The sequence below is a fragment of the Triticum dicoccoides genome, chromosome 2B (assembly GCF_002162155.2).
Source record: "Triticum dicoccoides isolate Atlit2015 ecotype Zavitan chromosome 2B, WEW_v2.0, whole genome shotgun sequence".
Taxonomy (NCBI): domain Eukaryota; kingdom Viridiplantae; phylum Streptophyta; class Magnoliopsida; order Poales; family Poaceae; genus Triticum; species Triticum dicoccoides.
In genome coordinates, this window is record NC_041383.1 from 676,585,829 (window position 1) to 676,599,990 (window position 14,162).

Consider the following 14,162-nt stretch of genomic DNA (forward strand, 5'->3'; position numbering starts at 1 on the left):
TGTAAAAAGAGGTACTAGATCCTACCAACAAGTCATTGATGTGTAAAATACGCTTTCATTGAGCAGAAGTGCCGGGGGTGCTAGCAGATCTTGTTCCAATGGACGGGCAGCAATAGCGCAATGCCAAGACGAAGTTTACTGTCCAGAGACCAAGTACTTAAGACATGTGAGCGCACAAAAGGAAGCAACGTATACTTATTTTTTCCAAACAAAAATAATAAATAAGTGTAGCCTGAAACATTATGGTATACTGAATCCAGCAAACTTCGCAGTTACGAAGGCCTTTTACGGAACTGATGTTGCTTAACATAAAAATAGAATGATTATCAGGGTTCAGAGATTCACTAATCATCGATGACATGCTCGGTAAAATTGAAACTGCTGGCGCAACTATTGCTATTTTAAAATTGAAACTGTATATATACTTGTAGGGAATAAACCTGTTCTTCTAAATGAGGAAAGGCTTCGCCGTAGCCGAAACCAATTCTCGCCCTATGATATCCTCACAAGGATTCTGATTGAGAGTCATCGTTCTTCTTTGGTCTAATCCGAGTGATCTCGGGGTCAGCAGTGTGCTGCTTGCACCCTCGAGGGCCATAGTGCTCCGAGCTCTTCCGCACCACCTTCCGGCACAGAGCACAATGATGAACCTGACATCCCTCGCAGAAGACATGGTTGTTGTTTCCCAGCTGCTCACATCAGAGACAGAGTCTTCATTTACCAGAACCAAGTGAAAAATAAACTACAGATATATTCAGATCACAGTAAAAAGGATCACTGATCCATATGATATTCGGAAGAGACCAAAACTTCACCTTGTAAGTTATCAGGTGGCAATTCGGGCATGGATGCGGTTTGTATCCTCCCACTTTCAGTTTTCTCTGTAGCTCTTTGACAGCGTCAACCAAATCCACCTTTGCTGTCCGCTTCTCATAATCGATTCTGCATTGTTCACTTTCAAAGGGGACCATAGGTTCAGATTTGGTATCCAGAGAATAGCTACCAGACAGCATATTTGGTAGATCACATTTTTATCAGAAGAATGTACCTTGTATGAGCAGGAGTTAGTGGCTTGCCACAGCCATAGCAGAACAACTTACCACAGTTCTTACAAAGCATGTGGTTGCAGCCTGACACACGTGTGATGCCGGTACCACAATGCGGACATGGAACACAAGAACGAAGTATTTCCTTGATACTAGATAATTCATCCACCAATTTACTAGGTCCAGTATCGCCTTTGTTTAAGTGGCGTACCTTTTCACGTTCCTGTACAAAAAAACAAAAAAAAGCACACTCAACACAGTGATCTCAATATTGTTCTCATTGAACAGAACACCACAATGACAAATGATGAATAGCCCTAACAGAAATGATGGAACTTCGAGCGTCCATTTTTCTAGAAATAATATCATATAAGTAAAAGGATGTGTTCTGCTGAAAAGAAAATTAGTTTATGAATAGTTACTGTATCCAGAATACAGATATAATATATACAAGTAGTAGAGTTATATTTGTTCTAGAATGTGCGGAAGGCCTGGGCATCTTTGCATTAAGAAGAACGCCTTGATGAGGCAGCAAATAGAGTGATCATGTAATGTATTTTCTGAGTAAATTGCACTTTATGCCAGTATATTGTGTTGCTAGTTGCATGGACTAGATATGTTCAAATGTTGCAGATAACACCAGTTGGGCTACAAAATTTTGCACTTTGGACCAGGTTCGGTCGGTACAAATACGGCATCCAAACCAAATGTGGTCAAGAATAGAGAATGAGCTGGTAGATAATACTTACTACAAAAAAAGAGAAATTTAGTGCTTAGAGGGATTCTGAACCTGCAAGGAGAGAAGTTTTTCTTCTGGAGTAAGGCATCTCTCCCCTATGTGACGACGATCTCTGCAGCGGGTGCAGAAGCTGAAGAGGCACTTGGGGCACTGGGCGTTGTCCTCATCTTCCAGGCAAGCTGTCTGACATCTTGGACAGTAGGCTACATCAGCCATTGCGTCTAGAGTCCTTTCAAGTAACAATCTTTCCCACCGTTCAAAATCTGCCTCTCCTAGCAGCCTCTTCAGTAGATTAGGAGGAACAAACCCTCCGCATTTGTCATCAGGGCACACAATTTTCATGACTGATCCTTCCTTCACATGCATCTGTGAGTATGTCTCCATACAATTCCGGCAAAAATAATGACGGCATGGAAGTTTTATGAAGTCGATGCCTAGTAGTAATCAAAAGATACAGATTTAACTTTTAGATATTCCAGACTCAGCACATGATGGAACTTGGATTGTTCATGCTCATCTTGGCAAATATAGAAATTTTGTGAAGAAGCTCAATATTTATTTTGCAGGGAAGATAAGCTTCTTGTTGAATAAGTTATCTTTAGGTGTTTGAGCTGTACCTTGGTTCAGCACAACATTCTAAATTACTTTGATTTATTCACAATATATACAGTTGGCGGGGGCACCATGCACCAAATTCGTTAGTTTCGTCTAGGTATGGGGCACAAAAAATGGTATTTCCTTTGTCAGGTTTAAGTTGTATATAAACTAACTGAAACAAGTTTGAAGTAATATTAAAATAGTATTTATCTTTTAAAATGATTATTTGACTGCGGGTATGTGCAGATTTTATATGAAAACAGTATGGTATGCGAATAGATAATACCCTGCAATATCCAAATTCGAGTGTTATCTTTGAAATGTATGTGCATTGCAAAGTGTGTTAATTCTTATAATCGGGTATGTACCCCGGGACTAAAATTTCCGAAAAATATATCCAACTTTTGGATTAGATTTGTGCATTTGAAACCATGGTGCCCTGACTCCATGGAGCCCCAGTACGGTGTCAAATAGATACCGATAATATCATTAGCACTCTCCCTTACTGTTCAAGAACAGCAAATTTAAGTTAGGAGTATGAAAGAGCTGGAGTGCAAAATAACGGACGGTAAGTCTTGCAGAAGTTAATCTAATACATAACATGGTACAACAACGAGTACTGGTGGGAGTACATGAGCATCGATGAAGCATCCGACTTACCTTTGTACTCACTGAAACAAATCATGCAAACATGAAAGCCCTGAAGAAAAGATTCTTGGCATTGCTCTTCATTGTAGTTGATCAACTGTTGAACAACATCCTCTACAGACAGAATCTCTCCAACAAGGCGAACATCCACATGATCCATCGTACTTACAGAATCCCGTATTACTATTCCGTCATCAAAACCAAAATGAGAGAGCGTAGAGCTCTGCAGCCATTGCACCCACTCAAAAATAACTTCCTGTCCAGGTTGCTGCGCCCAGAGCGAGTCGAGCATGTCACAGAGGGAGGAAATCTTCACATTATCCAACCATTGTACTGCGAGAGTAAAGTATGGAGAATGATGGCTCGGGTAAGATGGAGGCATAAGGCATGTCAGTGATATTGGAGCCAGGTGTTCGACACTGAATTTGGTTGGGTAATCATCAACACCCGGGAGTTCCACAGACACACTGATACCATCTGGAATTTCGCAATATACATAGATCTGCAAAGAATTGAAAACAAAAGGAAAAGTGTAACACAATCTTTGTTGATTTTTTGGTAATTGCTGGGTCCTGGAGTCTGGAACCAATTAAAACAACAATAATTTCCTCAAGAAGATAATAAATATATAAAACAGATATACCTGGAAATACCGTGGTACAGAATTTTCACCAAGAATGTTTAAATTGTCTCCATAAATTGCCTCCAGTGCCAGCATCTATGCAATCATATACATAAGTGATCATATACCAGAGAAAAATTACGACGGTGGAGATTTGAAATTTACTTTCGTGTCCATTCATCTAGTTTCGAGAAAACCAATACTGCATTTAACATCTGTTTTTTGACGCGTGTTTTGGCAAAGAACTTTCTTCAGTTTAAGTCTCGCAGAACAAAGTACTCCCTCTGTAAAGAAATGTAAGAGCGTTTAGATCACTTTTCTTTACAGAGGGAGTATGTAGTACTAACTTATATATATCCGCGGTTTTGTTTTACCAATTCCATCATTGTTTTTGCATTCTAAAGGTGAAGGAAACTTGGAAGTGACATTCTAATTCTGCAACCATCTTTTCTAGACCATCGACACAGAGCTGTGTGCCGTATGCAGGCTTTCACTTCAAAAGCTTTGTTTAGCTGGTCTCACGATATTTCGCGATCTTACTATTTGTGAGCCTGTTCCAGTACTCCGAATCACAATCTACAGACTAGAGAACGGGTGTCCATGGACGCATAGTTGCAACGGGTGTTCGTAATTTCCAGTTTGCGAATTGCGAACGGCCGGGATCACGAGAGGGATTCGCGACGCAGTTCCGGGAAACTGGCCCGAGGGTTAAATCCCTAGCGAGGTAGCAGTGGGAGTACCTCGTCTTGCTGGAGCTGGTCGTTGGAGCGCAGCTGCTCGTCAGGCAGATCGGGCTCCTCCCCCTGCTGGCTGTCCCGAAGCGCCATCTCATGCAGCATCCCCACTGCCTCCGGCGGCGGCGAGAGGGCGCCGCCTTCTCCGAGGGAGCCGCCGTGAGGACTCTCCATAAGCGGACCGTGGGTGGCGGCCGGAGCGGTCTTGGTTGTTGCTATGGTGCGCGTACGGAGGGATTTAGTTTGTGCTCTCGCCCCGATTTGGTGTGTGTACTGTGTAGTAATGTACACGGTTGAATACGAATCGCAACGGATACGAATTCCCTATGGAACCATGTCTATAGTCGGACGGGTTCAGCAAAACACGAGTTCAACTAAAGTATCACCGGTTTGAACATATTGAAAATTGGTAACATTTGAGCCAAAATTATTCCGAAGCGTTATACCGGGTCTAAGATTTTTTTTCTCTCCCCGCGCGAACGTCTTTGTAGCCATCCAATCAGCCGCACAAATTTTGAAGCAGGTTCCTCGCCGCGTCACGGGTTGTGATCCATTCGCACAGACAAATGATAGTTGTGAACCTTCTTTCTCCTACCGGAGGAAGAGACAGATAGATCCCCTTCGTCCTCCATTTTTCTTGGCCCTCTCACTTGCTCTCTTTTCCACTCAGGCGACCCATCAGTTTGCTCCATCCCGACCGGACCCCTGACGAGAGTGTTGCGGCGGCTAGCCTGCGGATCTCAGCGGTATGGCGCTAGTGCGTGGGCTCGTGGGAGGTGTGGTGCGGGGGCAGAGACTCCCGCGTGTTGCGCACGTGAGGGGGGTGGGGGGTAGCTTTTGGCGAGTGTGCATGTGGTGGAGTGGCAGATGATGGGGCTTACCGCGGAGCTCGACGGAATGACGCCATTACTCGGGCTTGTGATCGCGCCGTCCTGAACAGAGGCTCACGGGCGTAGGTGCGGCGGCGTGATAATCTATGCACGCGGTGTGCGGTGGCCAAGAAGAGCCGACTGCCCGCGAGTGATGACCCACGAGTATAGAGGATCAATTAGTCCTTTCAATAAGTAAGTGTGCCTAATCCAACAAGAAGCAAAAGGAATTGATAGGCGATTTTCAGCAAGGTATTCTCTACAAGTGTTGCAAGATAGATTTGATAAATATTTTGATAGCAAGATAATTGGTATAAGTAACAAGTAATAAAGTAGTAGGGTGCAACAAGTGGTCAAATCCTTAATTATGCTAAGGATAAGTTGATGATACTTCTTATAGTGATTAAAACACTCTTGAGGACGCACAGAAGTTTCGTCAAGTTATTTTCACCATGACTCATTGACTTCGTGTTCATTGCCTTGATAAGTGTTATGTGGGTGGACCGGAGCTAAGGTATTGTTCTTACTTGAAGAAACACCTATTTATAAGTATACCCCCAGGTAAGTATCTGCAAATACAAGAGAAGTAATTAAGATAAATGTAACAATAGTATTAATAAACATATAAATCCAAAACTGTCCCTCACGGAACAATTCATAACTGAGGTTTAGGCTTCTATCACTCCTACAACCCATCATCTACAAACTAATTACATGATGCCTTCGCTAGGCCCAAAGATGATGAAGTGTCATACAGTCGACGTTCACATAACACCACTAGAGAAATAACAACACAACATAATATCAAAACATTAAACGATGATCAACTTCACATGATTACTAATAAGACTTCTTCCATATCCTCAAGAACAAATAGAACTACTCACAACTCATCTTATTAAACATGATCAGAGGGTATATGGTATGAATATACAATTAACAATCTGAACATAATAATATTCCACAAAGTAAACTAACTAGTGTCAACTACAAGATGTAATCAACACTACTAGCACCCCCAGGTACCAATCAGATGTTTGATACAAAGATTAAACATAAGAGATGAACTAGGGTTTTGAGATGAGATGGTGCTGCTGAAGATATTGATGAAGATGATGATTCCCACGATGATGAAAGGTGTTGGTGACGAGGGCTTCAATTTCCCCCTTCTGAAGGGAAGTATCTCCGGCAGAATTGCTCTGCAGGAGAGCAAAAGTGCTCTTTCCCTAGTTTCGCCTCGAGACGACGGCGAAAAGTCGCGAAAATCTTCTCTCATTTTTTTCTAGGGCAAATAGGAATTTATGGACAAAGGAAGTCAGGGGAGTCACGAGGGCCCCACATGGACAAGTGGTGTGGTTAGGGGGTGGTCATGCCACCTGCCCATGTGGCTGGCTCGTGGGACCCCTTTGGCATATTTTTACTCCACAATTCTTCATATATTCCAAAATAATTCTCCAAAAATCCACACTTCATTTGGAGCTCCAAAGAATTGTTATCTCTGTTGTTGCTTTTTCAGGTCAGAATTCTAGCTATCGGTAATCTCCCTCCTTTAATGTATCTTGCATTTTAGGAGAGAGAAAAAGCATTAGAATTGCATCATATTGTGTATATAACACTGAAATAAGATAAATAACAGTAGCTAATTATGATGCAAAATGGACATATCACGAAGGTGCACGACAACCGATGTTTCTTCTTTGTTGTCGACGCCAACGTGTTCCTGATATGGCGGAGTTCCAGCCACGGGGCGATTGGTGCAATTGCTTCTGTCGTCGACGCTGCTCCAAGGTTGTAGTGGACCTTGAGGTGACTATGGCGCCGCTCAAGCCCTCATTTTGTTGCTGGTTGTGTGATGTTTTGGAGGTCCTCGAGGTGTCGAATGAGTTCTACATCATGTTGTTACATGCTATCGCCAGTAGTCACGCCGTTGTGCCCTACTCCCGCTAATGGTGTAATGGCCCAGGGGTGCCTCACTATGTCAGTTGCCGGCCTGGTGGCCCAGCCCGAGGACCCTAGGTCAGTTCCACCTTGGGCCACTATGGGCGACCTCGGCATTCTAAAAGAGGACTCCGGAAGCCCTGTCGTCCAAGTCTGGGAAGACGGATCCATGGAGGACTCCTCCTCCATCGACGTGGCCGACTAGGTTGTGTAGGGTCCCCGGTGTGTTATATAAGCCAGGCCTCAGGATAGTCAATAGATCATCTAGAATCCCCTGGTTGATACTTGTACTTTCTACACCCTATCGCTATACACACACAACAAGAGTAGGTTTTTACCTGCACCGAGAGGGCCCGAACCTGGGTAAACTCGCCTTCTTGTTTCCCCTTGTTGGAAATATGCCCTAGAGGCAATAATAAAATGGTTATTATCATATTTCCCGTTCATGATAAATGTTTATTGTTCATGCTAGAATCTTATTGACCGAAAACTTAAATACATGTGTGAATACATAAACTACACCGTGTCCCTAGTATGCCTCTACTAGACTAGCTCGTTGATAAAAGATGGTTAAGTTTTCCTAACCATAAACATGAGTTGTCATTTGATAACGGGATCACATCATTGGGAGACTGATGTGATGGACAAGACCCAACCATAAGCTTAGAATAAGATCGTTTAGTATATTTGCTATAGCTTTCTTCATGTCAAGTATGTGTTCCTTAAACCATGAGATCGTGTAACTCCCTGACACCGAAGGAATACTTAGTGTGTATCCAAACGTCACTTCATAACTGGGTGATCATAAAGGTGCTCTACAAGTATCTCTGAAGGTATTTGTTGGGTTGGCATGGATCAAGACTGGAATTTGTCACTCCGTATGACGGAGAGATATCTTTGGGCCCTCTCGGTAATACAACATCTTCAAGAGCTTGCAAGCAATGTGATTAATGAGTTAGTCATGGGATCTTGTATTACGGAACCAGTAAAGAGACTTGCCAGTGACGAGATTGAACTAGGTATGGAGATACCGATGATCTAATTTCGGGCAAGTAACATATCAACGGAGAAAGGGAATTGCATACGGGATTAACCGAATCCTTGACATCATGGTTCAACCGATAAAAGATCTTCGTGGAATATGTAGGAATCAATATGGGCATCCAGGTCCGCTATTGGTTATTGACCTGAGAGGTGTCTCGGTCATGACTACATGATTCTCAAACCCGCAGGGTCGCACGCTTAACGTTCGTTGACGCTAGAGTAGTATTGGGATATTTGATGATTGGTAAATGAATGTTGTTCGGAGTCCCGGATAAGATCTCGGATTTCACGAGGAATCTCGGGATGGTCGAGAGGTAAAGATTTATATATGGGAAGTCATATTTTTGGGTTCCAGACAGAAGTGCAGTTTTTTCGGCATTGTACCATGAAGCTTCTAGAAGGTTCCAGAGGATTCCGGAGGGGTCCGGGAGGCCACAAGTGGGTCCACCACGATCCAAGGTCTAGCATAGGTTGAGGGGAGGCGCGCTGGTCTTATTGGGCTAGGCACACCAAGTCCTCAACAGCCCATGTGGCTAGGGAAGGAAAAAAAGGAGTCCTGGTAGGAATAGGATTGGACTTGGAGTCCAAGTCCTCTCCCCTTGCATGTGCCCTTAGGCTTGGAGGGGCTATTCCCCACGCCCCTCCACCTATATATAGAGGGGAGGGGGCACCCCAAGAGGACACACCAAGCCCTTCGTGCCCCTCTCTCTCCCGCTACTCCATAGTTCCTCTGTCCTGATCGTTCTAGTAGCGCTTGGTGAAGCCCTGCTGAACTAGCTCCACCATCATCATCATCACCACGCCGCCATGCTGGTTGTGATCTCATCTACTTCTCTGCCTTCTCTTGCTGGATTAAGGAGGAGGAGACGTCATCGAGTCGCACATGTGCTAAACTCGGAGGTGACGTCCATTCGGCACTAGATCAGTTGGATCATGATCGGATCGCGAAGAGTACAACTACATCAACCGCATTATATACGCTTCCGCTTTCGGTCTACGAGGGTACATAGACACACTCTCCCCTCTCGTTGATATGCTTCTCCAATATAGATCTTGGGTGGTTGTAGGAAATTTTTTGATTTTCATGCTTCGTTCCCCATCACCCCTCCGATCTAATCACCTCTCCGGCCAAGCCTTCATTTCATTACTGGTTATGCGATATTTTGGAGGTCCTCATGCTACCGAATGAGTTCTACATCATGTTGTTACATGCTCCCATCAGTAGTTACGCTGTTGTGCCCTACTCCCGTCGTTAACGCGCTTGTCCTATCCGACGGATCTGAAGCTTCTCATGCAACCCCATGGGCTCATGACGCATCCCCGACCAGCAACTATAGGATCTCGAGCCACCTGTGTTGTTTCTCCAGACCCTATACGAGGGGACGGGCCATTGAACTCGTGTTTGTATCCTAACTTTATACCAAAATAGATGGCAAACATCGGCATATCTTGCATTTTAATTTTGCCATCTATGGTTGTATGTATGTGTTGGGGAACGTAGTAATTTCAAAAAAAATCATATGCACACGCAAGATCATGGTGATGCATAGCAACGAGAGGGTAGAGTGTGTCCACGTACCCTTGTAGACCGTAAGCGGAAGCGTTAGCACAACGTGGTTGATATAGTCGTACGTTTTCACGATCTGACCGATCAAGTACCGAACGCATGATACCTCCAAGTTCAGCACACGTTCAGCTCGATGACGCCCCTTGAACTCTGATCCAGCCGAGCTTTGAGGGAGAGTTCCATCAGCACGACGGCATGGTGACAATGATGATGTTCTACCGACGCAGGGCTTCGCCTAAGCACCGCTACGATATTATCGAGGTGGAATATGGTGGAGGGGGGCACCGCACACGGCTAAGAGATCAATGATCAATTGTTGTTTCTAGAGGTGCCCCCTGCCCCCGTATATAAAGGAGGGAGGGAGAGAGGCTGGCCCTAGAGGGGACGCGCCAAGTGTGGGGAGTCCTACTAGGACTCCCAAGTCCTAGTAGGATTCCCCTTTCCTTTCCGGAGTAGGAGAGAAGCAAAGAGGGGGAGAGGGAGAAGGAAAAGGGGGCTGCACCCCTTGTCCAATTCGGACCAGAGGGGGGGCGCAGGCCTCCTTCCTTTTGGCCTCTCTCCTCTATTCCCGTATGGCCCAATAAGGCCCATATACTCCCCGGCGAATTCCTGTAACTCTCCGGTACTCCGAAAAATACCCGAATCACTCGGAACCTTTCTGAAGTCCGAATATAGTCGTCCAATATATCGATCTTTACGTCTCGACCATTTCGAGACTCCTTGTCATGTCCCCGATCTCATCCGGGACTCCGAACTACCTTCGGTACATCAAAACACATAAACTCATAATACCGATCGTCACCGAACTTTAAGCGTGCGGACCCTACGGGTTCGAGAACTATGTAGACATGACCGAGACACATCTCCGGTCAATAACCAATAGCGGAACCTGGATGCTCATATTGTCTCCCACATATTCTACAAAGATCTTTATCGGTCAAACCGCATAACAACATACGTTGTTCCCTTTGTCATCGTTATGTTACTTGCCCGAGATTCGATCGTCGGTATCTCAATACCTAGTTCAATCTCTTTACCGGCAAGTCTCTTTACTCGTTATGTAATACATCATCCCGCAACTAACTCATTATTCACATTGCTTGCAAGGCTTATAGTGATGTGCATTACCGAGAGGGCCCAGAGATACCTCTCCGACAATCGGAGTGACAAATCCTAATCTCGAAATACGCCAACCCAACAAGTACCTTCGGAGACACCTGTAGAGCACCTTTATAATCACCCAGTTATGTTGTGACGTTTGGTAGCACACAAAGTGTTCCTCTGGTAAACGGGAGTTGCATAATCTCATAGTCATAGGAACATGTATACACTACTAGGGAAAACCCTAGCAGCAGCGCGGGTTTTGTGCTCACTAGTAGCGCGGGAGGGCGCGCTACTAATAAGGCGCTACAACTCTTGCTTAGTAGCAGCACGTGCATGCCCGCGCTACTGCTAGGACGAATAGCTGCAGCGTTTGTTCGGTACCACGCTGCTGCTAAGGTAACTACTTGCAGCGTGTTTTCTGTCCATCGCTACTAGTACTTTTTTTTATTTTTTTCATTTCTAGTGTATTTATGTGCCATCGTACAAATATTGATACAATACCAGTTATGAGGTTTACATCATTATGTTCATAACAGTGTGTCAAATGAAGGTGGATTAGGTTCAAGTGGAGGCAATATGTGGTGCATGTCAAAAGTATACTACTAATCAGAACTTGATCTAGTTTGGACTAGTAGTACTTTCGATGTGCACCACATGTTGCCTCCACTTGAATCTAATCCGCCAGCACAAGCTATTTAATCATCCTCATAGTCATTACCACCAACAGTATTTATTTCTGTCTAAAAAAACAGTATTTATTTAATCACCACTAACACTAGCTAATAATAATCATCATAGTCATTACCACCAACACTAGCTATTTTATCATCATAGTAATATAGTGTAGCACATCATCATCCTGAAACTCATTTCTAGCTAGCTAATCACTCCTGCTGCTCTCTCTTAGGTAAAATAACATAAAACATGTATAGCTCTCCTCCTTGATCAAGCTGGAGCATGCAGATGAACCTGTCTCCTAATCGTAGCACATCTGTTTGCTGCCCCTAGTACTTCTCTGCGCTCCCCCATCACATATTTGGTCTAGTCTTGCACTATTAAGCATCCGTCGCTAATCTTGAATGCACTAAAGTAATCTGTAGGATATCTTGGCCGTAAGCTGATAATACTCATGGTACCTTTAGTCTCGATCCCATAAGGCACAACATTCATCGGGAGTCCCTGTTGAAGAACATCGTATGTTAACATACTTAGCAATGAAGTTTAGTTTCAAAAATAATGTATGGAAAAGATGCACTGATGACAAATAGTAAAAATCTTACCATCCTTCCTAAATAGATGTGACCGTAGTTCATTACGAACACTATTGGTCGCACATTTTCAGTACTAACATTTCTAAATGCAGGAAGAAAATTTGTCTTGACAGTATCAAGATCCTCAAGCCATGAAACATAATGACTGAGCTCCTCGCAGTTGAGTTCAGCCCCAGGACAGTATACGGTCCTGTCTACCAAGCATTGGACATGTTTGCTTGCACCGAAATAAGCTGACAATACAAATTAGTTGTCAACTATTTTTGAATAAACAATATCGATCAAAGACATAAATATGGTTGAGAAACTTACATAATGGTATAACTGGAGGCGTCTGCACATCGACCCAGATGTCGGTATTACCTTCAATATCATCTTCCGGACGAATATCAAAGGTGATAACCATATTAGGCTCAAATGCATAAGTCTTGCATAGTGCTCGCCATGTTTTGCATCCAAAATAGGTGTAGTCGTCTGAATTGTACAATTTTGCATGGAAAATATAACCATGCTCGGTCTTCAAGTAAACTTTGTTTTCCTCCATAATATGACTGAAACCTATCTTATCCAATACAAAAACTCTTGCATGGCAGGGGATACGCTAGTAGAATAGTAAAAAAATATAAGTGGAAGCAAATGAAGCAGATGTCATGCTTAATTACGAAAAAAGACTTGTCGTTGTGACTTACTGTATCCACTTCGAAGTTCTCGTCCAGCTTGATGCTGAAGCGCCTATCATCATCTAGGAAGATTCCGTCGCACAGGCCGCGCTCGTCTTCGCAGTATTTGCAAATACCGAAATCCTTTTCGTCGTCAGACATTTCCTATGTTCATAGTTAAAACATTAATTGAAAATCGATCGAAGACAACTACCAAGATACTCAACACACAAATCCGGGGCACTCGATATTTCCTACATATTCTGGCACAAGTCATGCCAAAATTCACGGAAAAATCCGGCATGACCTTTGCTAAAATAGGACATATCGAGCGCTTGAAATTTGCCGGAACGGAAATGAATCAACACTCCGGCAAAACATAGGCCACTCGGAGGTGTAACCTGCAAACATGACGGGCCACTTGGATATTGAGCAACACAAGATATACATTTCAAAATGTCTTATAGGACTCAAATTAGCATGCGTTCAATAAGCAAAAGTAAATCATCTCATACGTCCGTACATCATCGAATATTATCACTAATACATCACGAATAGTGTCATACATATAACATCACTAATACAACTAAAACCCTAGCACACGACGGGTATCGGCGCGGGCGGTGGACACCCACAGAGAAGGAACCATCACGGGATCATAGCTCCAGTGAGATCCCCGGAGAACCTGCCAGGTATTGGAGAACAGCATGTGCTCCAACGCAAACAAGTAGCGACGGACGTGCGCGTCCTCCTCACTGACACGGTGACGCACCACCTCTGTGGAGTCCTCGAGCCTCTCGATCGTCACTGGCCCACGCAACCGCCACCAAAGAAGGTTCGGGTCAACGACAGGCTGCCTCCTCACCAACCTGCGCCCCCCGGTAGGTAGCGCCTCCCAGTACCACCCCGGTGGAGCCCAGTCCCAGACATGGCCGATCTGGTCAAGCAGGTGTCGTCCTCCGCCTACTCGACGACGAGGATGCGGGATAGGCATCGTCGACGTCGAGGTGGGAAAAATTGCTTTAACTAAAAAATATAAACAAGTTCTTACTAACTAGTTCTATTAATTCAACTAGTTCTTACTAAAAATAAACTTAATATAAATAAAAATATTCTACTAACTAATTAGTACCGAGTTCTTAATATGCAACTAAAATAAACTTACTATAAATAAAAATAAACTTAATATGCAACTAAAATATAACGAAACCCTAGGCAGAGGTAGGGGAGAGGGAGGAGCTGGCGTGCTCACCTCGGGTGACTGCGACGAGGGAGGGGCAGGGCGGCGTCGAGGTCGGGGCGGCATCCAGGGCGGCGTTGAGGT

The 14,162-nt window shown here is 44.1% G+C and overlaps 1 protein-coding gene across 1 annotated transcript; it reads right to left on the reverse strand.

Annotated features, from left to right (window-relative positions):
* Nucleotides 1-238: 238 nt before the first annotated feature.
* Nucleotides 239-4,650, reverse strand: LOC119368287 (E3 ubiquitin-protein ligase RNF14-like). The gene is made up of 7 exons (XM_037633585.1): nt 4,393-4,650; nt 3,674-3,748; nt 3,043-3,532; nt 1,837-2,219; nt 1,049-1,269; nt 816-954; nt 239-689 (listed from the first exon to the last, which is right to left on the reverse strand). Exons 1-7 carry the CDS (start codon nt 4,558-4,560, stop codon nt 504-506), a joined length of 1,662 nt encoding a protein of 553 aa, XP_037489482.1. The 5' UTR covers nt 4,561-4,650; the 3' UTR covers nt 239-503.
* Nucleotides 4,651-14,162: the final 9,512 nt, after the last annotated feature.